This window comes from Nicotiana tomentosiformis, chromosome 12 (assembly GCF_000390325.3).
Source record: "Nicotiana tomentosiformis chromosome 12, ASM39032v3, whole genome shotgun sequence".
NCBI lineage: Eukaryota > Viridiplantae > Streptophyta > Magnoliopsida > Solanales > Solanaceae > Nicotiana > Nicotiana tomentosiformis.
This window is the reverse complement of record NC_090823.1, coordinates 39,624,426-39,649,478: the sequence shown is the minus strand read 5'-3', so window position 1 is coordinate 39,649,478 and position 25,053 is coordinate 39,624,426. Positions and strand designations below refer to the sequence as shown.

At 38.7% G+C, this 25,053-nt stretch overlaps 1 protein-coding gene across 4 annotated transcripts; it reads left to right on the top strand.

Annotated features, from left to right (window-relative positions):
* On the top strand, positions 1–24,900 carry LOC104094569 (uncharacterized GPI-anchored protein At1g61900-like). Of its 4 annotated transcripts, XR_011413071.1 has the most exons (9): positions 1–307; positions 1,693–1,832; positions 2,374–3,225; positions 10,307–10,552; positions 10,659–10,673; positions 16,016–16,106; positions 23,840–23,980; positions 24,104–24,151; positions 24,537–24,900. XR_011413071.1 is itself a non-coding variant. In XM_070192188.1 (8 exons), the coding sequence occupies exons 2-8, from the start codon at positions 1,799–1,801 to the stop codon at positions 24,602–24,604; spliced, it is 1,407 nt and encodes a 468-aa protein (XP_070048289.1). In that variant the 5' UTR covers positions 3–307; positions 1,693–1,798; the 3' UTR covers positions 24,605–24,900. The 4 variants fall into 4 exon arrangements, 3 of the variants coding, with proteins under 3 accessions (XP_070048289.1, XP_070048292.1, XP_070048290.1); XM_070192188.1 differs by lacking the exon at positions 16,016–16,106 and having other exon boundaries at positions 3–307; positions 23,837–23,980; XM_070192189.1 differs by lacking the exon at positions 16,016–16,106 and having other exon boundaries at positions 5–307.
* The last annotated feature ends 153 nt before the right edge of the window (positions 24,901–25,053 follow it).

The following is a 25,053-nucleotide window of genomic DNA, read 5'->3' as shown; positions in this document are numbered from 1 at the left end:
GAAACATAAAGAAAACAGGTGATTTCCCCTAAAAGGGCACCTCTAAAATAAAGAAAACAGGAAAGTTAACATCCCCATACCCCTTCCTGAACACCTGCCTGCTGCAACTACTCTTTCTTCCTCTGATTCTAGGGTTCTTTCTATTTGGCAAACCCATTTACTACTTACCCTTTAATGGATAGATACTCTGAATCAAACCATTTGTCGATTTATTGAGTCTCTTAGTCTACAATTCTTTGGATCCAACCATTCATTTAATGACAAATGATGTGGAGAATTTCTGGTCTCTACTAAATTTTAACTTCAGGTATTGGTTCATTATTTTTTCTATTTCTGTTTTTTTTTTTCAAATCTATTTCTGTTATATATCCATATATAACTATGCAGTTAGTTAAATTTTTAGTGTATTTGTAAGCTTTTGGTAGCTCTGGATCTTAGGTATTTTGAGCCGCATTTTAACTTCCTGTTTGTTTAGTTCTTGAGTTTGTAATTGTTTTTTGTCTTTATTTTAGAGGGCATTTTTTTCTATAGGAAAATTAACTCCTAAATCATTTTAATTTTGAATTTTTTAATTGGCATTTCTTTTTACTAAAAAGGAGTATTCTTTCCCTATAGAAGAAATGAACATATTTTTTTAAATAAATAAAGAAATAGGAAAAGAAATATGGATTTAAGTTGTATACACAGGTAGTAGCTGGTTTTTAAGTGGCTAGATGTGTAAATATTATTTAGAACGTCAGTGTATAATAATTATACCAAGAAATAAGTATAAATAATAGATTTCGAACACAATAAAGCGAATGAGTTGTAGTAGAATTCCAATCTCGAACTCATAATGTTCAAATTCTGGATCCGACTCTAGTCATGTAATCAATGGACTAGGATAGTTCTGTTAGGATGGAAATCAAGTGATACTAGAAATTGGGGGGAAAGAGTTGGATGAATCATGAAATTTCTGATTGTAACTTTTATCTGTATATGTTTTGTTGTAAAGTTTCAATTATGTGGTAGAACTTTCAGGTTATAGAAAGTCCGGGGAAATAGTGGACCTAAACTTCCATATTTCTCCGAATTTGGAAAATCATAATAATGGGATTAGGTGAAAACAATAGTTTGATATTTGAAGAGATTTCAGTCCGCTTTTTTTCCCATGGCATCTAGAGACGAGTGTAACTTATGACATGGTCATGAGATTCTGCATTTATTTTGTAGTGAAGTTCCTTGGCACTTATTTGTGATGATATTGAAGAACATTGGTTTGCTTATGTTTCTTGAAAGAGAAAAAGAGGCATTTGGAACTATTATAGCCCTATTAAATTATTGCACCTGAAGGTGTGACCTAGTGGTCAATGAAGTAGATTGAGAATCATGAGGTCTCTGGTTCAAATTTCAGCGGAGGCAAAACACTAGATGGTTTCTTCTCATTTGTCCAAGCCTTGATAGATAGAGTTATCCAATATTTGTGTTGGTGGGAGGTAGTAGGTACCCCGTGAAATTAGTTGAGGTGCACAAGCTGGTCCGAATACCGGTGTTATCAAAATAATGCTGCTATTATATTGTTGTACCTCTTTCTTTACAAATAAGATAAAAGTTATTTACAAATATGTATGCCATACACTATCTAAGGCAATTTCAGATTATTTGGGTGTTGCCTTAATCTCTCAATTAACTCGGTGGCTGAATCTATCATAGGTACTGGTACGTCATAATATTTATGTGACCAGCTCAATTGTCGTACCATCAGCAACATAAAGGTATCGATTGTGTGTCTCCATGTTGCCGGAGGGTTAGCAGAGGCATGGCTTGTGCGATGACCGCCACTCGTCTCAAGGGTACAGTACTGGACTTGTGAAAATTAATATGCTAGACTTTATCTTATTAGAGACATGGGAAGAGAATTTTGGACTTTAACTATGTGCCATCTGTTGTAAATGTACTCGTGTTCTTGGTGGCTTTCTGTTTTGTCCCCTAAAGAATGGCATCCAAGCTGTTGTTACAAAGTATTTTAGCAGACATAATTTAGCTGGCAGTTGTTGAGAGGTTGTACTGATTTTTGGTAGCCTATTCTCATTTTCTTCCTGGTAGTGGCCATTATATTATTCCTTCTGAATGAAGATGAGCAAGATGCCATGTTGTAGTTGGTTTTGCCTTGTGGTTTCTTTGTGTCACTGAAAGATCTTTATAATGCTGAAGTTCTGTCAAAATTTCAAGGGTAGTTTTTTTTTTTTATCGGTAAAATTTCAAGGGTAGTTTTACTTAAATTAATTGCATGAAATGACCACTTCCAAGATGCAACTTAATATTGCCCAACTCCTGCTTATGCATGTGCATTTGTATTCTATCCAGGCCCTTACTTGTTACATCTGATTGCAGGTTTGTTGAGCCATCTGCTGCTAGTCGTTGCTATCTGGTTGGCCAGCTATCAGAATGTAGCGGCTCTACATGTGCCACATAAAACAGGCGAAACTTCTTCCACACCTGAACTGGCTAGCCCTCCCAAAAGTGGAATCTTTGAACCAATTGAGATACCGCCTGCTGTCATACCTCGTTATCCTTTCCCAGTGAAGCCATTGCCACCAATGTACCCTTCGTTTCCGAAGACATATGACCCTGTCTTGACTGGAAGATGCCCTGTAAATTTCTCTGTTATTTCAAGCATCACAGATAAGACAGCATCTGATTGTACTCGATCTTTGTCAACAGTTGTAGGAAATGTAATATGCTGTCCACAGTTCAATAGCTTACTCCACATATTCCAGGGATTTTACAGCAACCATTCTGATACTTTAGTTTTACAAAGTGCGGTAGCTGATGATTGCTTTAGAGATATCATCAGTATATTAGCTAGTAAAGGAGCAAACAGCTCAATTCCTGGCCTATGCTCTGTGAAGTCATCAAATCTAACTGGTGGGTCTTGCCCTGTGAAGGACCTTGGCACTTTCGAGAAAACAGTGAATACAAGCAAGTTGTTGGAGGCTTGCAGCACAGTTGATACTCTTAAAGAATGCTGTAGGCCTGTTTGCCAGCATGCTATTTCTGAGGCCGCGCTTCAGATCTCAGGAATAAAGACAAGTCTTGGTGGTAAGAACATAGTTGGAGTGCCTAGTGAAATTGATACACTTAATGACTGTAAAGGAGTGGTCTATTCATGGATTGCAAGAAAACTACGAATTGATGATACCAATTCTGCATTTCGGTTGTTATCTTCCTGCAAAGTTAACAAAGGTTAGTTTTTGACACATCTGGCCCTGAACGTGTTTGTGAGATTTTTGTTCTTCTAGAAGAACTCATGTTTCTCGTTCTGTTCTATTTGACTATGCTAGAGTTCCTCCAAAATTATTATGGTGAACCTGACTCTAATCTCATATTTATATTTTTGTCAACACGGGGTTAGGATGTTTGATTTTTGGCTACTCCAACTGAGACGCATTCAGTAGAAATTTTTCTATCGCCATAGGGGTTAAAATAACAGCCCATGACTTCTAATTGTTAGTGGAGCAAGTTTGCCTCAAGTATATTGTATGCCCCTGCCACACATCTAAATGTAATTGTGTATCCAAAACTGAACCAAGTAATACTTTTATGTTGTAATTGAATATATGTGATTTGAAATATATTACACAGGCTGGAATGATGTAGTTGTGGTCATGAAAGCATTTGAACAACTCAAACTTGTGGTCTTTATGAGAATGTTACGGCAAATGTTATTGCACTTAACGGCAAGGTTAAAGCTTTGGCTTAATTCATGGTTTTGACGCATGGTTAATGTTTCTGAATGGCTCTCTTTTTTTAAAGAAATTTTTAATTGTTGCATCATCATACATGTTAGCCTACCATTGAATAATGTGAATTGCCTTTAGTTTTGTTTCTGGAAATGATTTACTATACAGATTAGATGATTGTAATGTTAACCTTGCATGTTAGCGTTTGAGGATCAAATCTTCTGCCCTTTTTCTTTTGGGATGAAAATCAAATCTTCAGTCTTTCATGCTGATCCTGGTTAGGATGTTGCTTTAGGAGCCTATAGGACCTAGCTTTCGAGGGCTCAAGAATGATCTTTGTTTAGTAAGATCTGGTATCTTACTTGTGACTTGTTAGAGCAGTGCTTTCATCCTTTCCTATTCGAACTAAAATTGTGGCTTGAAAATCGCAACAATGACTGATAAAACAAATGTATATTTTCCATATTAACTGTGAAGGACATAGAGATTAGCAAAATTCATCGAGGTGAAGATGACTGAATTAACATCAGCTCCCCCATCTCTCCCCAAAGAAAAAAGAAAGAAAGAAAAAGCTACTGGTGACTAAAATATAAGTACTAAATTCCTTTTTACCATGTATATAAACAACTTGATTCCTTTCTACCACTGAAAAAAGGTACATTCCTTGTAACTGGAGAAGTAAAAGATTCACCTACGTAATTCTAGTTAGCCGTACAACTTATATAAGCAAGTGCTTATATTTGTCCTTCTTAATTCTTATGGTTTGTATTACAGTGTCTTGCAAAAGGCTCAATTACAATCTGATCCTGTTATAACTTTTGAATAAAAGTGGTTTTCCTTTTGCGCGCTTGGCTTCCAAGTTTCACTTACTCTGTAGAGATATGCCATTTTCGGCTACTTACAAGAAAACGTGACACTTTGCGCATCCTTAAAGTTAAACCCCCCAACAACCCCCAAAAAAAAGAAATTAAAAAAAAAGGAAAAGAAAATTGCAATTCCTTGAATTGTTAACATCTGAGATTCAGAAGTTAGGAGCTATATTTCCTTGTCTGTTTAGAACATAGCTTTATTTTGGATTTTTTCTATTTGCCACAAGTTGGCCCTATTTTGCCAAATTTTTCTCCTCCATATGAAATTATCCAGTTTTTTCCTTAGAATTAAGCTCAAATAATATGAAATGAAGAAGCAGCTACCTTCGATGGATTAGAGTCGTATATGGTCCTAACTGGAAATTATGCTCCCAAGCACAGCTCCCAAAATTCCCTCTCTCTCCTACTTTCTAGGTTAGCAGAGTTCCCCTCCGGCATCCTTCGTGACCGGATTCCTTCCATATTCCCTTAATTCCTAAATTTCAGTGATCGCCTTACGTGTTCATTGAGTTTTATAACTTTAATTCCTTGAGATTTAGTTAATCCTCTGAGCATTGTTCAATAATGAAGGAGAATATCATTTACTTCTCAATGGGATTCAAGTCTTATGAAATAGAAAGACGTTCAACCAAAGCCGATGAATGGTTCGAATGGACTGAAAGAGGAAGAAGCTTTATAAGAAGGACCGTCTTCAGTAAAAAGACAATGCTGTGGTTATGCGAGAATCTGAAAGAAATGTCAAAGGAGAAAGGTAATTTTGTCAAAATATGGAAAAGTAGAGACCGGTACTCAGAGACCTTCTGTGCAAGAAATTTCAACAAATATGGTCGCTACATTTCCATAATCAGGGTCCACAGCAGGGGGAGATCAGTCATCATTGTTCCAGAAGTGAACTTTAATTCAGGATGGTCCGAAATAGCAACAAAGATTGAGAGGTTCATTAATGGTGGGGAAAGAAGGAATGCATTCAATGCTCTTAGGGTGATTGAAGAGGGATTGATGTATTCAAGCACTGTCAGGAACCATAAATGGGCCAACATAGATATAAATGAAGCAGTAATTCAACAAGATGGTGGTATAATTCATATAACAGGAGGCCAAAAACACAATGAGGTTCTAGGCAGAAGTCTGGTGGGAGTCATATCAGAAGGAGATTCAGAAATGATAACGCTATCAGAAGTTCGAAGATGGACATCAAAGATCTGGATACAAGCTAATGGGATTAACATCTATGAAATGGGCCAGAATAGATTCCTGTTCGAATTCCCTTCGAAAATTGCTGCTAAAAATGTGCTGAAGAGTGAATGGTACTGGAAGAAAGAGAAAATAAAGCTCCAATGGTGGAACCCTATGGTGTGAACGATCCCTAAAAGCAAAGTAATAAATCAGACATGGATTAGGTTATTAGGGCTTCCCTTACATCTATGGTCTCCTAAAGTATTCAAAGAAGTGGGGGAAGTCTGTGGAGGATGGCTAGAGACAGAGGAGGAAACAAAGCTCAAGAACCATCTGAAATGGGTGAGAATCAAAGTGAGAGGGGATGGGTCGTCGACGCCTAAAACAGTGAAAATTGAAAGTGAAGGAAATGTCTTCGAGATTCCGGTATGGTGTGAGGCACCGGTGAGGTCGACTGAGGGGGAGAAGGAAGAAGACGAGTGGTGTGACCAACGGGTAAAAGGGAAGGGCTCTAACCCGTGGGTAAAAGAGTTTGACCTAATTTCAGGGGGTGGGGCTCGAGGTTTTAAACTTCAAAAGGGGCACGTGGGAAGTTCCAAAGTCTGTGACTTTAAAAGGTCATGTGACCAGTCACGTGAGGGGCATACAACAAATAAAGAGGCTGTGTTGAAAAAGAGTTTGGGCCCAGACTCTTTGGCCCAAGTTATTTCTGAAGAGAAATATTACTACAAGCCAAGCCCAAATTATAGACCTGACCCATTTAATGAAGAATTAAAAGCTCTACAATTTAGCCCAGTTAATGAGAAACAAAACTCTGCCTTGACGGAAAATACTAAAGGAAGCGCACACTGCTACGAACAAAATTCTGAATAAGAGGAGAAAGAGAAAAAGGAAGAAGACAGTGAAGAAGAATTTCAGTGCATCCGTCTACAGGAGAACAACAGTACATCCATTACAGAGGAAGATAAGGAAGACGAGAACTCTGAAAGTTATAACAGAATGATCATGCATGTAGCAGAAATTGACAGAACCATGGGCTGGGCAATTGAAGATGTCGAACCACTCAACCAACAGACCCTAGAGGAAGAGAATGACCTGGATTTCGAGGTATCCATATGGGTACATCAAAATATTATTAAATTGAGCAAGGAATTTGGGGTGGACTTCAGTGGGTGTGAGCGTGAAACAATGGAGCTATTTATGAAAGTAGATAACATGAGGCAGATCAACAGAGGGAAATAAGTGTCACAACCCATTCAGACACCAAAGAGAAAGGGAGCCAAGGAATTAAAAGCCTTGGAACTAGGGAGTAACTTCAGAAATAACTTGGGCAATTAATTAATGATTGTAAATATCTTATCATGGAATGTGAGAGGGTTGAATAGAGTGAGGAAAAGGAGACTGATTAAAAGTTTGTTACTCAGTTGGAAGGCAGGGATAGTGTGTCTACAAGAATCAAAATTAGAGGGGGATATCAAGGAATTAGTGAGGGAGTTATGGGGCAGTAGATGGGTAAGATATGCTCAATTGGAAGCTAGTGGGACAAGAGGGGGAGTTATAGTTATGTGGGATGGTAAAGAATGAGAGGGGGAGGTGGTTGGTATTGGAGCCCATACTATCACTTGCAAATTCTCAGGAAAGACACAAGAGTATTCATTTCACATATCAGTAGTGTATGCTCCAAACGAGAGGAAAAAGAGGAAGTCTGGTGGGAGTTGGTAGGGATAAGAGGTCTCTTTGAGGGGCCTTGGGTGGTCTGTGGAGATTTCAACACAGGGAGATACCCTTCAGAGAACAGAAATTGTTCCAGAATATCAAGAGCAATGATAGACTTCTCTAGCTTTATAAAAGACATGGAGCTGGTAGATATGCAACTAGCATGTGGAGAGTACACATGGAGGAAGGGAGATAAACATATAGCAGCAGCCAGATTGGACAGATTCTTGTTCTCATGTGATTGGAATGATAATTTCACCAATATAAAGCAACAATTGATGCAGACAGTGAGTTCAGATCACTCCCTTTAATGCTTCAATCAGGCTCCTGGGAACCACTCAAGGCATATTTCAATTTTGAGAATTGGTGGCTTCAAACTAAAGGGTTCATAAGCAGAATGGAAGAGTGGTGGAAGTCTTTCACTTGCCTAGGAAGACCTGACTTTATTTTGGCCTTTAAACTCAAATTCTTAAAAGCAAAACTTAAGGAATGGAGTAAATCAGTTGAAGGTAATCTAGCCAAGCAAAAATCAAGCATTCTCATTCAACTGGCAGACTTGGAGAAGGTACATGAACAAAGGGGTTTGAATGATAGGGAAATTCTATCTAAAACAGCTCTGTCCATGGAACTTGAGGAGATTGCAAACCGAGAGGAAATAGCTTGGAGGCAGAGATCCAGGGCCCTGTGGTTGAAAGAGGGAGATAGAAACACAATTTTTCCACAGAACAACAAATGCCCATAGGAGATACAACCATATTGACCAGTTGATGGTGGAAGGGGAAACCTTTCAAAGTCCAGGAGATATTAAAAGGGAAATCATCAGTTTCTATAAAAATCTATACACTGAAGAAGAGAACAGGTAAAGATACTGAGGGTGATTTTCATTCTATTTGAAGCAATATCTGGGCTACACATTAACTAGCAGAAAAGTTTCATCTACCTAGTTAATGAGAGTTAATGAGGTGCCAGAAATCCAAAGCTTGGCCAACATGCTGGGTGGGAAAGTAGGGGAGCTGCCAACTATATATCTGGGGATGCCTTTGGGTGCAAAAAGTAAGGCAAAAGGCATATGGAATAATGTGCTGGAGAAATGTGAGAAGAAACTAGCAAACTGGAAAAATCAATACCTGTCCATGGGGGGAAGATGGACTCTGATCAACTCAGTGCTTGATGCCATGCCTACATACATGATGTCCTTATTTCCAGCTCCAGTATATGTAGTGAAAAGAATTGATGCTATGAGAAGGAACTTTCTGTGGGAAGGCAACAGTGAGAAAAAGAAGTTTCATCTGGTGAAGTGGAATGATCTGACTACCAGCAAAAGGACTGGGGTCCTAGGAATCAAAAATTTGAAAGTGCAGAACCAATGTCTATTAATGAAATGGCTATGGAAACTTGCGGTAGAAGACCAAACATTGTGGATAGAGGTCATTAGGGAGAAGTATGGAAGAGAAGGTAACTGGACAACCAAGCCAGTGAGAAGTCCATATGGTGTCAGCTTATGGAGATCAATTAGAAACCTTTGGCCAAAAGTGATCAACAAATCAAAGTTCAAAGTAGGAAGTGGAAGTAAAGTATCCTTGTGGAATGATAACTGGCTAGGACAAAGAACCTTGAAGAGTCTCTTCCCTGACATTCATGAACTGAATCAGCAACAAGAAGCAGCTTTAGCAGAGGTTTGGACAGCCCAGGGATGGAACCTCACCTTCAGGAGAATGTTAAACGATTAGGAGATTGACAAATTCACTGAGTTCTATAGGGTATTGGAGCAGTTCAATGGAACCAATGCAAGCCAAGACCTTATCATGTGGCAAGGGAATGGGCAGGAAAAGTTCTCAGTTAGGAGTGCATACAAAGAATACAACATTTCTAACAATCAAATCGGATGTTGGCCATGGAAGATGATATGGAAAGTCAAAATTCCATACAAGGTCGCTTGCTTCACATGGTTATTGGCAAAAAATGCAGTCCTAACACAAGACAACCTAACAAAAAGAGGATTCCAATTGTGCTCTAGGGGCTACTTATGTGGGGATCAGGCAAAGACAATCAACCATCTTTTTTTTGCATTGCAAGTTCACTATTCAGATATGGAGGATTTTCATTAGTCTAAGGGGAATCCCATGGGCAATGCCGGGAAGAATCCTTGATATTCTAGCTAGCTGGAATAAAGAGGGAGCACTTCCGAGAGACAAAGAGAGATGGAGAATTGTCCCAACTTGTATATGGTGGACAGTATGGGAAGAGAGAAACCAAAGATGCTTTGAAGAAAAGTTCAACAACATTCAGAAGATAAAGATGAAATGTGTAGCTCTTTTTTATTTTTGGTGTAAAGGGAAAATTTTGGAGGATCATGAATCCATTTTAGATGCCCTAGATTCATTGTAAGAAGAACAAGGGTAAACAATGTCCTTTTTGTTTAGTTTTGTATGGACACTCACACTGTAATATTGGGTGACTTCACAATTTCAGTGTAGTCTTTATATTAATATACAAATTGTTACCTTATCAAAAAAAATGGGATTATGCTTGAGATCAGAGCTAAGAAGTCATCCACTTGTTGTATATTCATGTCTTTCTTACACCAAATGAGAATAAACAGTTTGTGGATTATCCACGTTTATCAAAAGTCTAAACTCGAATATTTTCTTAAATCAATTTGTACCTGTGTACCATACCTTCTACAACAACAACCATAACAAACATGCCTCAAACCAAATCTAGTTCGGGTTGGCTCACACCAGTAGAATTGTACCATTCATTCTAGCATATATCAGGTGTGGTTAGGGGCATATTTTTAATCAGTTTTCTTTTGGTTTGCAGCGTGTCCCCTGGAATTCAAGCAACCGTTAGAAGTGATCAATGCCTGCAGAAATTTAGCCGCTCCTAGTCCTTCATGTTGTAGCTCATTAAATGCCTATATTGCTGGGATGCAGAAGCAGATGTTGATTACAAATCAGCAAGCAATTATGTGTGCTGCGGCATTTGGTTCTATGTTACAGAAGGCAGGGGTCATGACAAATGTTTATGAGCTTTGTGATGTTGACTTGAAAGACTTTAGTCTTCAAGGTGATTGTTCATTTTTTAATTTTGTTTTTTAATCGCTTGTTGATTTCTATTGTTTTTATCTGATGTTCGCTTTCTTTGTGATTGGCGTCTGATTGCAATGGAGCAGCATATGGGCAAGAAGGTACTAACTCTATTATTTTGTATGCTTTTTCATTCTCTGATTTGCTGTTAATAAATATTTGCCCGTTTTTCTTTCTTTAGCATAAAACACTCAATTTTATAAATTTTCATACGAAGATATTTGGATATAAGTTGTTATTTCTTTTAGAAACTCTGAACTAGTTATGCTATTATACATATCAGTGATTTCAACCAATATAAGCTCCTAAAGAACTTGGAACTTTTAGATAGATTGAGAAATTGCAGTTTTGTTACTGTTGTAGGACTCCGTCTTTCCATCTGCCATAATGGTGTAATAAAGATTGTATGGGCTAATTACCCAGTACTTGTGTTGGTGGGAAGTAGCAGGTACTCGGTGGAATAGTTGAGGTGCGCGCAAGCTGGCCTGGGTACCACCATCATAATATTTTTCTTTTTTAAAATAAAGATATTATGGGCCTTCTGTATCTCATGCCGACGATAGTTATTACCTCTTCCCACAGCCCTGCAACTATTGTTTTATCTAACATTAGCATACGTTTAGTACTGTTGGACTGTCAGTTGAAATGAGTTTCTTTTTCCATTTTCTCGATAAACCGAATCTAAACTTTCAGCCCTTACTCTTAGTGACGAGAATATGAATAATTGCTCTATGGTATTGTACAAGTATCATGATACCTTAGAGCAGGTTCCCTACAGCTAGCTTACTGGTCATAATAAAGTGAGCATTCGCCTTTGATAATTAAGCTACTTAACTCTCTTGCACAGGGTTGTAAATAGCGCTCGCCTCAGCGCTAATAGCATGAGGCGATGCGAGCTTCCATCGCCATTTTACTCTATAGCGTAGCGTTTTCAAAGAGGCAAGCGCCTCTGCCTCTGTAGCTTGTGGCGACCTGTAGCGGCGTCGCCTTTTGCAAAAAAGAAAAGAAGGCAGCAGCAGCAGCGATCTGCGATTAAAACAAAAAATTAGGGCTCGCGATTTCTTTACTCTTTCTCCTTCAAGTCGACAGCAGACCTACAACAGTCCCGCGATTTCCTTTCTTCTTCAAGTTTCTTCATCAGGTATGCTTTCTCTTCATCTCTTTTCTTCTTTCTTGTTCTCCTTTCTTCTTTCTTCGAGTTTCTGCTCTGCTCTATCCAATTTTTTTCTTTCTTTCTTCTTTCTCCTTTCTTTCTTTCTTCCTTTTTCTTCTTTCTTTTGTTTTTGGGCTCTGTTTTTGATCGCTGCTGCTGCAACAGACAGTCTGTTTTGCTCTGTTTTTTCTTCCTTTTTCTTCTTCTCTTTTTTTTTTTTTTTTGGCTCTGCTTTTGATCACTGCTGCTGCACTCAACAGAATAGAGTCTGAGAAAAGCTCTGTTTTTTCTTCCTTTTTTTTCTTGTTCTCTTTTTTTTTTTTTTTTTGGCTCTGTTTTTTATCGAGCAAAAAGGTGCTGCAGTCAACAGAACAGAGTCAGAGAGCTTCTTCAGTTCTTCTTCTCTTCTTCATTCTTCAGTCTGAGAATAGATGTTACTTGTTTTAGACTTTTAGTTTATGAATCTACTATGACTATCTATTGAGTTTTTAATTTTTGAATTGATATATTTATTAATATATTATTGCTATTGAGTTTTTAGTTATATATATAATATTTTATTTTTTTGTATAAATTGTCGCTTCACATCAAAGAGGCGAGCGCGTAGCCTCAGTGAAGCGGACCCTCGTCGCTATTTGTCGCTGCACGCTATTCAAAACACTGCAGTCTTGCAACGGTGTGCACCCTCACGAATATATAAAGGTGTCATTGGGTTATTTTCAATTGATTAGCTGCTGATTTAATGGGATGGGACCATCAAACATAGTTGCTCGATGACGATTTGTAAGAGCATGAATGCAAGGAATTGTCTTGCATTCCTTACATTGTTTAGGGTGTAGAAATACAAAGAAAAGTTAAATAATCCTAACAAAAGCAGCACGTTCCGACCTCTACCCTTCCGACCTCTACCCTTCGCGTTCGCGAGACACGAGCCGCATTCGCGAAGGCTTAATGCCAGGCAGGCCCCAACTCCCTTTCCTCTTCACGTCCGCTCACTCGCGTTCGCATAGGCTTCCCCAGCCTCTTCTTCGCGTTCGCGATGGCAAATCCCAACAACCCAAAATCCTTCTTCGCGAACGCGTGAGACCCTTCACGTTCGCGAAGAACAATACCAGACACCAGTTCTAACAGTTGCAAAACAAGGAAAAATGATCCGAAATCCTCCCGGAACTCACCCGGGGCCCCCGGGACCCCAACCAAATACACCAACAAGTCCTAAAACATCATACGAACTTAGTTGAGCCTTCAAATCACCTCAAACAAGTCATAAATGACATAACAAAGGTATTCCAATTTTCAAAATCAGATTCTGACCCCGATATCAAAAAGTCAACCCCCAGTCAAACTTCCCAAAAAAATTTGACTTTCGCCATTTGAAGCCTAATTCCACTACGGACCTCCAAATAATTTTTCGGACACGCTCCTAAGTCCAAAAATCACCATACAGAGCTATTCGAATAATTAAAATTTAATTTTGAGGTCATTTATATATAATTCAATATCCGGTCAACTTTTTTAACTTAAGTTTTTAATTATGAGACTAAGTATCTCATTTCACTCCGAAATCCTTCCGGACCCGAACCAACTAGCCCGATAATTCATAAAATAACCGTAAAGCATAACTTGAGTAGTAAATGGGTAAACAAGGTAATAAGACTCAAAACGACCAGCTGAGTCGTTACATTCTCCCCATCTTAAACAAACGTTCGTCCTCGAACGAGTTTAGAATTATACCTGGAGCCTCAAATAGGTGTGGATATTTGCTCTGCATCTCCCGCTAAATCTCCCAAGTAGATTCTTTGGCTGGCTGGCCTCTCCATTGTACCTTCACTGATGCTATATTCTTTGACCTCAGCTTTCAAACCTGCCGGTCTAAAATAGCCACCGGCTCCACATCATAAGTCAAATTACCGTCCAGGTGCACTGTACTGAAATCCAAAATATGAGACGGATCCCCGACATACTTTCGGAGCATGGACACATGGAACACTGGATGAACACCTAATAGACTAAGTGGCAAAGCAAGTTCATAAGCCACCTCTCCAATCTTCTTAAGTATCTCAAAAAGCCCAATATATCGAGGGCTCAACTTGCCCTTCTTTCCGAACCTCAACACACCCTTCATGTGTGAAATCTTGAGCAGAAACTTTTCACCAACCATGTAAGCAACATCACGGACCTTTTGGTCGGCATAACTCTTCTGTCTAGACTGTGCCGTGCGAAGCCGCTCCTGAATCAATTTAACCTTAGCCCAAAAACCTTGGAGCCTCATTTCTAATATCTATAATTCTTTTCAAGACCCGAATCTCACATCCACACACTGTATAAGTCCGAACAAATTATATCAAGACATAGCCATAACTCACGATGTAATCACATGATATATCACACAACTCGCCTACTCACAGCACCATTTCCAATCTCGGTAACTACTCCAAACTAACCAAGTACTATATTAAACCCCACATCCCACAAAACCTCATTCCAAAACTTTTGTACACTGCTGATAATAAAAGAAACACGTGGAATCTCATAACCCCTTATCAGATCAACAAGTCATGGAGTTATCTTGTCCCAACCAGAACCATAGTCACCTTCTAAGCCGACTTTCATTGTTATCCTCCCAAATATACCATAATCAAACCTAATAGTACCCATTCTATGCCCAATGACCATATATTATTGTTATACCCCATATTTTCATACGTGAAAGTACACCATAAATAAATTTTTAAAAGCTCGAAAATGAGATATTACATCTCGCATTTTCGTACGTTAAAGCTTCGTCGTAAATTAATCGACGTAAGTTCGGAAATGTGATTATTTTGAAATTATAAGCATTATGCTATTTCAAACAAGTAACGAGTAAATTCGTGAAGGTGAGAGGGTAAGCAAATCGGAGAAAATAAATTTCGTCGAAGTTTGACATTTTGGATAAAGTACGACCCGAGCTAAAATACCCGGTATTTATGGACTAATACCATACAAGGTACCACATGGCCATGATAATAAGGTATATAAGGTGTGTTAAAAGTAAGTAGTATTTTAAGTAAATTGAGACAATTCTTAATTATGCGGGTAATTGGTTAATTATTGGGTAATGAGATATAACCCACTTAATTAATGAATTATTTGGATAATGATGGGAAAGACCAACGTGGCAGCAAGCCACTCTTTAACCAAATGACTCTTAAGTCATTAAAAGAGGCGGAAAGAGTAAGAGAGGTGGGAAAGTCTTGAACGTGAGTCACCTTACTCATTTAAGGAAAGAGATCCATTCTAAGTTCTTTACAATTCAAGCACCAACGTTACATAGAAACTTTACAATTCAAGCTTTACACAGAAACTTTACAATCCAAGCTTTATATAGAAACTTTATAATTCAAGCACCAACGTTAATTCACTTTCCAAATAGCAACGTTGTTGCTAAGTTCTTAAGGAAAGGTTTTAGTTAAGATTTTCTTTGCATAGCAACATGATTGCTTCGAGCTTTTCATATGACTTGTTCCGTGTTTTGTCGCAATTAACATGTATTAGAGGATTATCAAGAGAATTGACTCAGGTATGTTAAGGCTATCCCTTCTTTCTTTTGGCATGACCCAAATGATACTGAAAGAAACGAGCAAACGCACAGTTTCCATAAACGACTCTATTCATAGAACTATTAGGGGTGTCTATATTCTTGATTTTTCCATGTGAATTATTATTATATCTTCTGTTTATGGGTCTCAGAAAAAATACGTATTTGATAAAATTTATCCGACATGCATATTATTTTTATGACATTCCGAGAAAATTTTATTAACGTATTTCTTAAGGCATATTATTTTTATGACATTCTGAGAAAATATTATTAACGTATTTCTTGTGCATTTCATGCATTTATATATATATACATTGACCCATGAACAGATGGCGTTATATACGCGTATATATGTATATTATATGTATATGGGATATGGGAAAAGGTTATGGCATTATATACGCACCACCACCTGATCAGCTGGTATACGTTGATGATTTGACTACAGTGGCCGAAATGATAGGATGGGATACCCTAAGAGGCTTGATGATGTTATGAACCCTGTGCATGGTATAACATTTATATGCATATGCATGACGTTATAAAAATGAAATGATTCACAGAACTATGCAGACGTACATGTCGAGTCTTTTACTTCATGTTTCTCTCATGTCTATTATTTATTGATTTTTATTCCTTACATACTCGGTACATTATTTATACTGACGTCCCTTTTGCCTGGGGACCCTGCGTTTCATGCCCGCAGGTCTCGATAGACAGGTCGAGAATCCTCCAAGTAGGTGATCAGCTCAGCAGAAGATATTGGTGCACTCTATTTACTCCGGAATTGCTTGTTTGGTCAGTATGATTTAGATGTGTATGATTTGGTATGACGGGGCTCTGTCCCAACCTTTATGACAATTATGTACTCTTAGAGGCTTATAGACATATGTAGTGTACGTAAAAGATTGTACGGCCTTGTCGGCCTATGTTTTGAGTTTATATATGATGATGTAATAAGAAAGATACGTTACGTTGGTACTCGATTGAGTAAGGTACCGGGTGCCCGTCGCGGCCCATCGGTTTGGGTCGTGACAATTATTAAACACAACTATCCCACAAATATGCCACACCAATCTAATTCAAACCGCAAACTGCGCAATCCATGTACCCAAAAATGGAAAATGTTTCAAAGAAGAGAACCGTTTCGCAAGTTCAACAAGCACTTCTACAACCGACATGCTATGAGCTCACAATACATGGTAAAACCAAGACACACGAATCTAATAACGGTAACCAGCTCTCCTAGAGCTCACATTAAGATCAACCCGTACGGACAACTCATGTGCTATCGTATCAATATCCGGACCCGCACAGATAACTCACGTGCCAATAATATTGGTATATGGATCCACACGGACAACTCACGTGCCAATAACATAATCCGCCTGGCATGGTCACATGCCTCCAGTCCAAGCATATCATATAGGATAAATCAAATAAGTACACATGTTTATGATAAATGAAATAAAATTCACATGCTCCTGGACTGGTATAAATAACATGCCATAGAGTAGACATGTGCAAAGTGCGTTATCACAACTCAAATCGGCAAGTGAATGCAAAAATAGTAACTACCCAGTTTATTCAAGGAGTTAGCCTCTTTGTAACCTCAAGTATAGCCTGGATAGTTCTCAACAAAGGTACGAATAAGAGAAACGTCATAACTTTACGCTTAACCATCAACTCTAGGCATATCATAGTCTAAACATTTTTCCGAGTCTCAATACTTGCCCCGATGCCCGCACATGGGCTCAAACCTCTCACACACACACACACACACACACACACACACACACACACACACACACACACACACACACATATATATATATATATATAAACACACACACACACACTCGTAGTGCGTCGTCATCACAAAGGCAACTAGTGCCTCCACTGAGTTAAAATAAAATACTCACCTCAAACAGTCCGCAACCCTGAAACAATATGCTAATGAGAACCCCCAATCTCCACATTCATAGAACACAGGAATCACCGTGACTAGTCCCAACTCCAGTACTCGAATGACTAACACATCTTTCACGCACGATCATCCCATGAGGAATACTTCCACATTTCCTCCCGTGCCATATAGCAATAATTGGAATATCAACAGTCTATTAACCAGGTGGGTATCGTAATACCGATGACATTCGAAAGTCAAAACACAATGCCCCTTTTGAAATGCACACCCTTCTCAGGGATTACCGAGTAGTTATAATATCCGTCTAAACATCTGAAATTGACCATTCTGTCCATAATTCGTGGTCTTGCTTTCCAGGATGAATTGCCACCTTGTACATGTAAGTCTTAATCTCGTACAACACACCTCATCTATTATGCCATCATGTGAAAAGCATGAGAATCTCCTTATTAACTCTGAGTTACCAACATATTACATACCCGGTCAATTAGAAACCTTCCATTTTCTCTCGTCCATCAGGAATTCACAGTGCACAACATGTCTCCCACACTGGTAGAAAATATCTAGTTCAAACCATGGTAGAAACCATCAAGAATACTTTCAAATCCATTTCCACATAACCAAGCTATCAAAACTGAATTCCTCTAACTCGACCAAGCCACGCAAGTCACCAAACCCAAGAATATTGCCACCGAAACATCTGTAAAGTCTCACCACATCATAATTATCCCAAAAGAACCGAACATACCATTACCATACTGGTCTAGCCTACTACCCAGTTGTCCTATTTTCTTCGAGTTTCTTCTGAATTACCCTCAAGTTGACACTTTTCCTTGTCAGAACACTACGATCCATACCCAAAGCTCACTACAAGACATCCCAACATAAAACCGCACCGCACTAAGTCCCATAAGCCACTGTATTCTTCTAAAGCACCTCCATAAATACCACAACCGAGACATCCACTCTTAAGGACCTAATGTGAATTTAAAATTGTTCCTCTTTCCTTTCTTATACTGAAATATAGAATCCATAGTCAAACAGAATTATCGCACGTCCCGATACCATCCAGTGTAAGTAACCGATTCTAGTGATATATAAATTCAATTTTTTTTTAATTGCCACATATACATTTTGAATCCATTAGAACCCTCTCGAGAGTCATCCACTCTGCTCAAATCTAATTTGCTCTGCCCAAACTGGCCGAAAGACACGTGCTCTTTTAGCACAATCAACACTCAAAGAAGTAACCTTGCCTTAACACGACCAATCAAATTCATACTTCGTGCGAACTACATCCTTCAAAATAATAACTTAATCATTCCATAATTTATATATTTTCATAAAGTGAAATGTAACCCGTATCCAGAAATTTCCTTACCCGAGTCATCCTCGATCTCCACCTTTGCAAGTCATAACTAACCCACAAGTATGCCTCAGAACAAAACTAAAATTTAACATATATCCATGAAATTGATTTTCAATAGCAGGCTCCCCCAATACTCCATAACTCACAATATCATACTTTATTACTGCCATAATACTGCAGTCAGTTCTATGAAAATTCTTCTCAAGCTTACGCAACACTCACCATAAAATACCTCAATCATCCGCAAAGTTCGCATTTATTCTCGTGACAGTCAAGTCAACTTTCTCAACAGGATTCAAATTCAAATCTCAACACATACGCCTAGCTGGTAGAAAAGAAACTCTCCACTCAACATTATAAGGAACACACCTACGTAGATTACTTCGCTGGAGATAACCCACCAGCTTAGCCTCAAATTGGCATATTGCTATACCCTTTCGTAGCCACAATTACCACAGAATCACTTAATATTTCTCAGTTTGAACGCAACAACACGACATGAAAATCTACTTCTCTCCACAATTAAACAACATGACAGATCCCTCAATGCACTCACAACTCAAAACTGTACGTCACATCAAAATAGGAATCAAGTACCCAATAACAAACTCTTGAGTCACAAGTGAAATTTATTTGTCTCATTTAACCCATCTGAACACATCCCACAGTCATATCATACTTATCATATAGTCATTCAACCGCTCATCGAGCCACAAATTTCACTAATAGGAATACTACCGAACACATAAGTCCAATTGCACCGGTTCTCACAACCGAAACTACCGAGCTTAAGCTGCGGTCTAACTCCAGCCTCAAATCCTCCAGACTGGCCCAACAACAAAATATAAAATACTCATCTCGAACCTCATTCATGGAATCATAAGCCAGCGATACAGAGCTGATACTGAGCGCTCACATGCGCACACGAATGCGTGGAAGGAATTCAAAGAATTATATTTCAAGCTGAATCAATTCGGCACGATAGAATACAAGAAAGTGAAATTTTCCTAAGGGTTCGGCAGCCTCTCGAAGATAAGTACAGATGTCTCTGTACCGATCCGCAAGACTCTACTAAACCTGCTAATGACTCGTGAGACCTATGTAACCTAGGCTCTGATACCAACTTGTCACGACCCAAAATCCTAACCTGTCGTGATGGCGCCTATCTCAATACTAGGCAAGCCAACAACCTCAAAGAAAACTACAATTTCTTTTAAGATTGGAAACATAATATCTAAATTTAATAGAAAACCCCATACATACTGATATAAATACACTCCCAAAACCTGGTGTCACTGAGTACATGAGCATCTATATATTTCAAGTCTGGAAAACATGGTCTATAATAGTCTGAGACCAAATACAGAAAACAAGGAGACAGGGAAGGAGAGACAAGGTCTGCGAAACACGACAGCTACCTCAGAATCTCTGAAAAATCAACTGTGCGAAAGAATCAACACCTGCGGTTTTCGGGATCAGTTAGATCTGCACACGAAGTGCAGGGTGTAACAATCAACTCAGTGGGTAACAATAATAAATAAAGAACTGAAAGTAGTGACGAGCTTCACAGCTAAGTCAAAATACAGTAATTTCCAACATGAAAAGGTAAGTATGCTTTCATGTTCAACATTTAAAACTCCACAGTAATTTCATATCAAATTTGACTGAAACATAAATAATGTCTTTCAAAGTTTTTCCAAAAACAGTGATAATGACAGCTGAAATGCAACAATAATGGAATCAATGCATCCACTCAGAGTAACAGTCACTCAGTCCTCCCCTTCACTCCAACCTCACAGTCACTCTTTCCTCACAGTCACTCATTCCTCACAATCACTCAGCACTCGGCACTCGCACTCAGTAGGTACCTGTGCTCATGGGGGTGTGTACAGACTCCGGAGGGGCTCTTTCAGCCCAAGCGCTATATCAAGCCAATCATGGCATAAATCAATGAAACATGTTGCAGCGTGCAGCCCGATCTATAAATATCCTCACAATTAGGCCCTCAACCTCACTCTGTCATCAACCTCTCCAGTCTCTCGGGCTCAAGATATCATGAAAATCAGCCCAAAAATGATAATATGATGTATTAATAAATAGCAACAGAGACTGAGGTATGATATGAAATGAATGAACATGACCGAGTGTGAAATTACAATTTGAACATATAATTGATCCACATAAATGACCCCAGTGGGTACCAATAATAACAACATATGTCTAAGCATGATTTTTAATACGAATCTCAACTCAATTTTCTCTAACACATAGAGAATGTACTTGTATCAACAGATTATTCAACTACACAGATCCAAGGAATTTGACCAATTCACAATTCCTACGGTGCACGCCCACACGCTCATCACCTAGCATGTGCGTCACCTTAAAACCAGTCACATAACACATAATCTGGGGTTTCATACCCTCGGTACCAAATTTAGAACTCTTACTTACCTCAAACCGTGTAATTCTTATTCCGCTAAGCCTTTGCCTCATGAATTGGCCTCCAAAAGCCTCGAATCTAGCCACAAATAATTCGATTCAGTCAATAAAATTTATTGGAATTAATTCCATAAAAAAATGCTAATTTTTCATAAAAAATCGAAATTTAGCTCAAATATAGCCCGTGGGATCCACGTCTCGGAACTCGACAAAAGTTACAAAATCCGAAAGCGCATTCAACCACGAGTCTAACCATATCAATTTTACGAGAATCTGACCTCAACTCGACCCTCAATATTCAAATTAAACCAAGAGGAGTTTCTAAATTTTTCAACTTAATTCACCCATTAAATGATGGATTCGAAGGCATAATCATGAAAATTAATCAAAACTGGATAAGAAGTACTTACCCCAAATACCCATGCAAGAATCTATCCAAAAATCACCTTCCACCGAGCTCCAAATTTGATTTTGTGTTATGAACTCAAAATCCCCGTTTTGGAACTTTTAATTCTGCCCAGAAATGCCTTCATCGTGTTCGCGACCATAGCTTCGCGCTCTCGAAACACATAAATGTGCTGCCAAGATTCCTTCTTCGCATTCGCGATCTCCTCATCGCGTTCGCGTTACCTTCCGACCTCTGCCATTCGCGTTCGCGAGACACGAGCTGCGTTCGCGAAGGCTTAAAGCCAGGCAGGCCCCAACTCCCTTTCCTCTTCGCGTTCGCGTAGGCTTCCCCGGCCTCTTCTTCGTGTTCGCGTCTCCTTCATCGCGTTCGCGATGGGCAAATCCCAACAGCCCAAAATCCTTCTTCGCGAATGCGTGAGACCCTTCGCGTTCGCGAAGAACAATACCAGACACCAGTTCTAGCAGTTGCAAAACAAGGAAAAATGATTCGAAATCATCCCGGAACTCACTCGGGGCCCACGAGACCCTAACCAAATGCACCAACAAGTCCCAAAACATCATACGAAGTTAGTCGAGCCTTCAAATCACCTCAAACAACGCTAAAACTACGAATCATACTCCAATTTAAGCCTAATGAACTTTGAAATTTCAAATTTCTATAAACGACACCGGAACTTATCAAATCAAGTCCGATTGACCTCAAATTTTGCACACAAGTCATAAATGATATAACAGAGGTATTCCAATTTTCAGAATCGGATTCTGACCCCGATATCAAAAAGACTCACCCCCCCGGTCAAGTATCATGATACCTTAGAGCAGGTTCCCTACAGCTAGCTTACTGGTCATAATAAAGTGACTATTCGCCTTTGATAATTAAGTTACTTAACTCTCTTGCACATGGTTGTAAATAGCGCTCGCCTCAGTGCTGATAGCGTGAGGCGAGGCGATACGAGCTTCCATCGCCATTTTACTCTATAGCGTAGCGTTTTCAAAGAGGCGAGCGCCTCTGCCTCTGTAGCGTGTGGCGACCTGTAGCGTCGCCTTTTGCAACAAAGAAAAGAAGAAGGCAGCAGTAGCGATCTGCGATTAAAACAAAAAATTAGGGGTCGTGATTTCTTTACTCTTTTCTCCTTCAAGTCGACAACAGACTTACAGCTGTCCCGCGATTTCCTTTCTTCTTCAAGTTTCTTCATGAGGTATGCTTCACTTCATCTCTTTTCTTCTTTCTTGTTCTCCTTTCTTCTTTCTTCGAGTTTCATCTCTACTCTATCCAATTTTTTTCTTTCTTCTTTCTTCTTTCTCCTTTCTTTCTTTTTTCCTTTTTCTTCTTTCTTTTGTTTTTGGGCTCTGTTTTTGATCGCCGCTGCAACAGATAGTCTGTTTTGCTCTGTTTTTCTTCCTTTTTCTTCTTCTCTTTTTTTTTTTTGGCTCTGTTTTTGATCACTGCTGCTGCACTCAACATAATAGATTATGAGAAAAGCTCTGTTTTTTCTTCCTTTTTTTTTCTTGTTCTTTTTTTTTTTTTTTTTTTTTCCTTTCTGTTTTGCTCTTTTTTTATCGAGCAAAAAGGTGCTGCAGTCAACAGAACAGAGTCAAAGAGCTTCTTCAGTTCTTCTATTGAGTTTTTAATTTTTGAATTGATATATTTATTAATATATTATTACTAATGAGTTTTTAGTTATGTATATAATATTTTATTTTTTTGTATAAATTGTCGCTTCACATAAAAAAGGCGAGCGCTTTGCTGCTCGCCTCTCGCCTTAGTAAAGCGGATCCTCGTCGCTATTTGTCGTCGCACGCTATTCAAAACACTGCAGTCTTGCAACGGTGTGCACCCTCACGAATATATAAAGGTGTCATTGGGTTATTTTCAATTGATTAGCTGCTGATTTAATGGGATGGGACCATCAAACATAGTTGCTCGATGACGATTTGTAAGAGCATGAATGCAAGGAATTGTCTTGCATTCCTTACATTGTTTAGGGTGTAGAAATACAAAGAAAAGTTAAATAATCCTAACAAAAGCAGCACCAGTGCCATCTGCTCTAATAAAGTTCTGCCATTTTTAGTAGGTTGTCACTGATTTTAAGCTTGGCAATTTCGCTACACCCCGATTCACCTATTTCATTCCACAATTTGCATGCATACTACTCATGAGAAGTGAGCACTTGAAAGATTATCCTCTAGCTTAGGGATAGCTGGAATTTTATGCATGCATCCGCAGTTGTTGGTAAGCAAACTGAAATTCATAGCTGTGTTTGACTGAAAAAATAAGTGCAACAATGCCAGTATTTTGTCAGTGTTGCTTTTTGCCTTGTGGAATGCATCTTAGGTTTGCTTGGTGTAGGTTGCACTTATTATGTCATTTGAATTAATTAGCAGGGTGCTTACTTCGAAGTTATCCAGCGGATCTGGTGTATGACAACTCAACAGGTTTCAGCTTTACTTGCGATTTAAATGACAATATTGCTGCTCCATGGCCTTCATCATTGACCGGCACATCTTTTTCTCTATGTGCTCCCGGTAATTGACTTAACTTCACATTAAATTCTCTTTCTGCCAAACTGAAGCTACTTTTGGCATATAGCTCCATATTAATTATCTTTACGGCAAATAAATGTCTTGATGAATTGCTTGAATTTGCAGAGATGGCGTTGCCGGCATTACCAACATCAGAGACATTAGGAAATTCTAGTGAGTATCTTTCATTTTCAGCCTTCTTTTGTTTATTCCTGTGATGACATTTATTTTCAAACGTCATACTAGGTAGTATTTTTTGCTTTCTTCGCAAGATGGAATTGCATTTATCATTTCCCTTGAAAAGTGAGTTTTAGCCATTGGACGACAATTGCATCCTATCAAGTGAGAAACTGAAATAGATTTCTGTTTCTATTATGGATACAAACTATATAGAACTGCACACGCAACTGTCTTTTCATGAAATATTTTGCAAATTCTCCTCCGCTTTTCTTCCTTTTTTTGTTTGGTAGTGGGGTGGGGGATGGTGTACACTATTAGCGTAGGAATTATTCTGTTTTTAGGTTATATATTGATGCATGTATTGATGCCGTGATTGCAGGCTGTCCCCGTGATGGAGTAGATCTCCTTGTGCCCATTCTTTTCTTTTTTATTTCTATATTGTTTTGAAGAGATTTTCCAGAAAGCTGATCCAGTTTGAATTAGAGCCCTGTAGGTAGATAGTGAATGACCAGATCACGTGTATATATTTGAGTATCCTTCCTTATGTATAGCCGCAGATTCTAGTCTGTTATAATACTTACTCTGCTATTTTGCCCACGCTGGTGGAGGAAAAGTTGTAAGTCCTAATACTATTCAAAAAAGGAGGAGAAAAACGAGCACAACTACTGTCGTCTTCCTGCATGTGCGAAAACTTTACAGTAAAAACAGATAGAGCAACAAATGAAGAGGTCTGAGTTCTTTCATCCTGTGTTGCTAGATATTATGATAGTATTGTGCTGGAAAAAAGCCAATAGTACTTATAATTTATTCATATCTTTACAATCTTAGACAAAGGATGCAAACATAATTGCACATTAGAAATCACCTGAGTAATCATAAACTCAGGCCTTATTGCA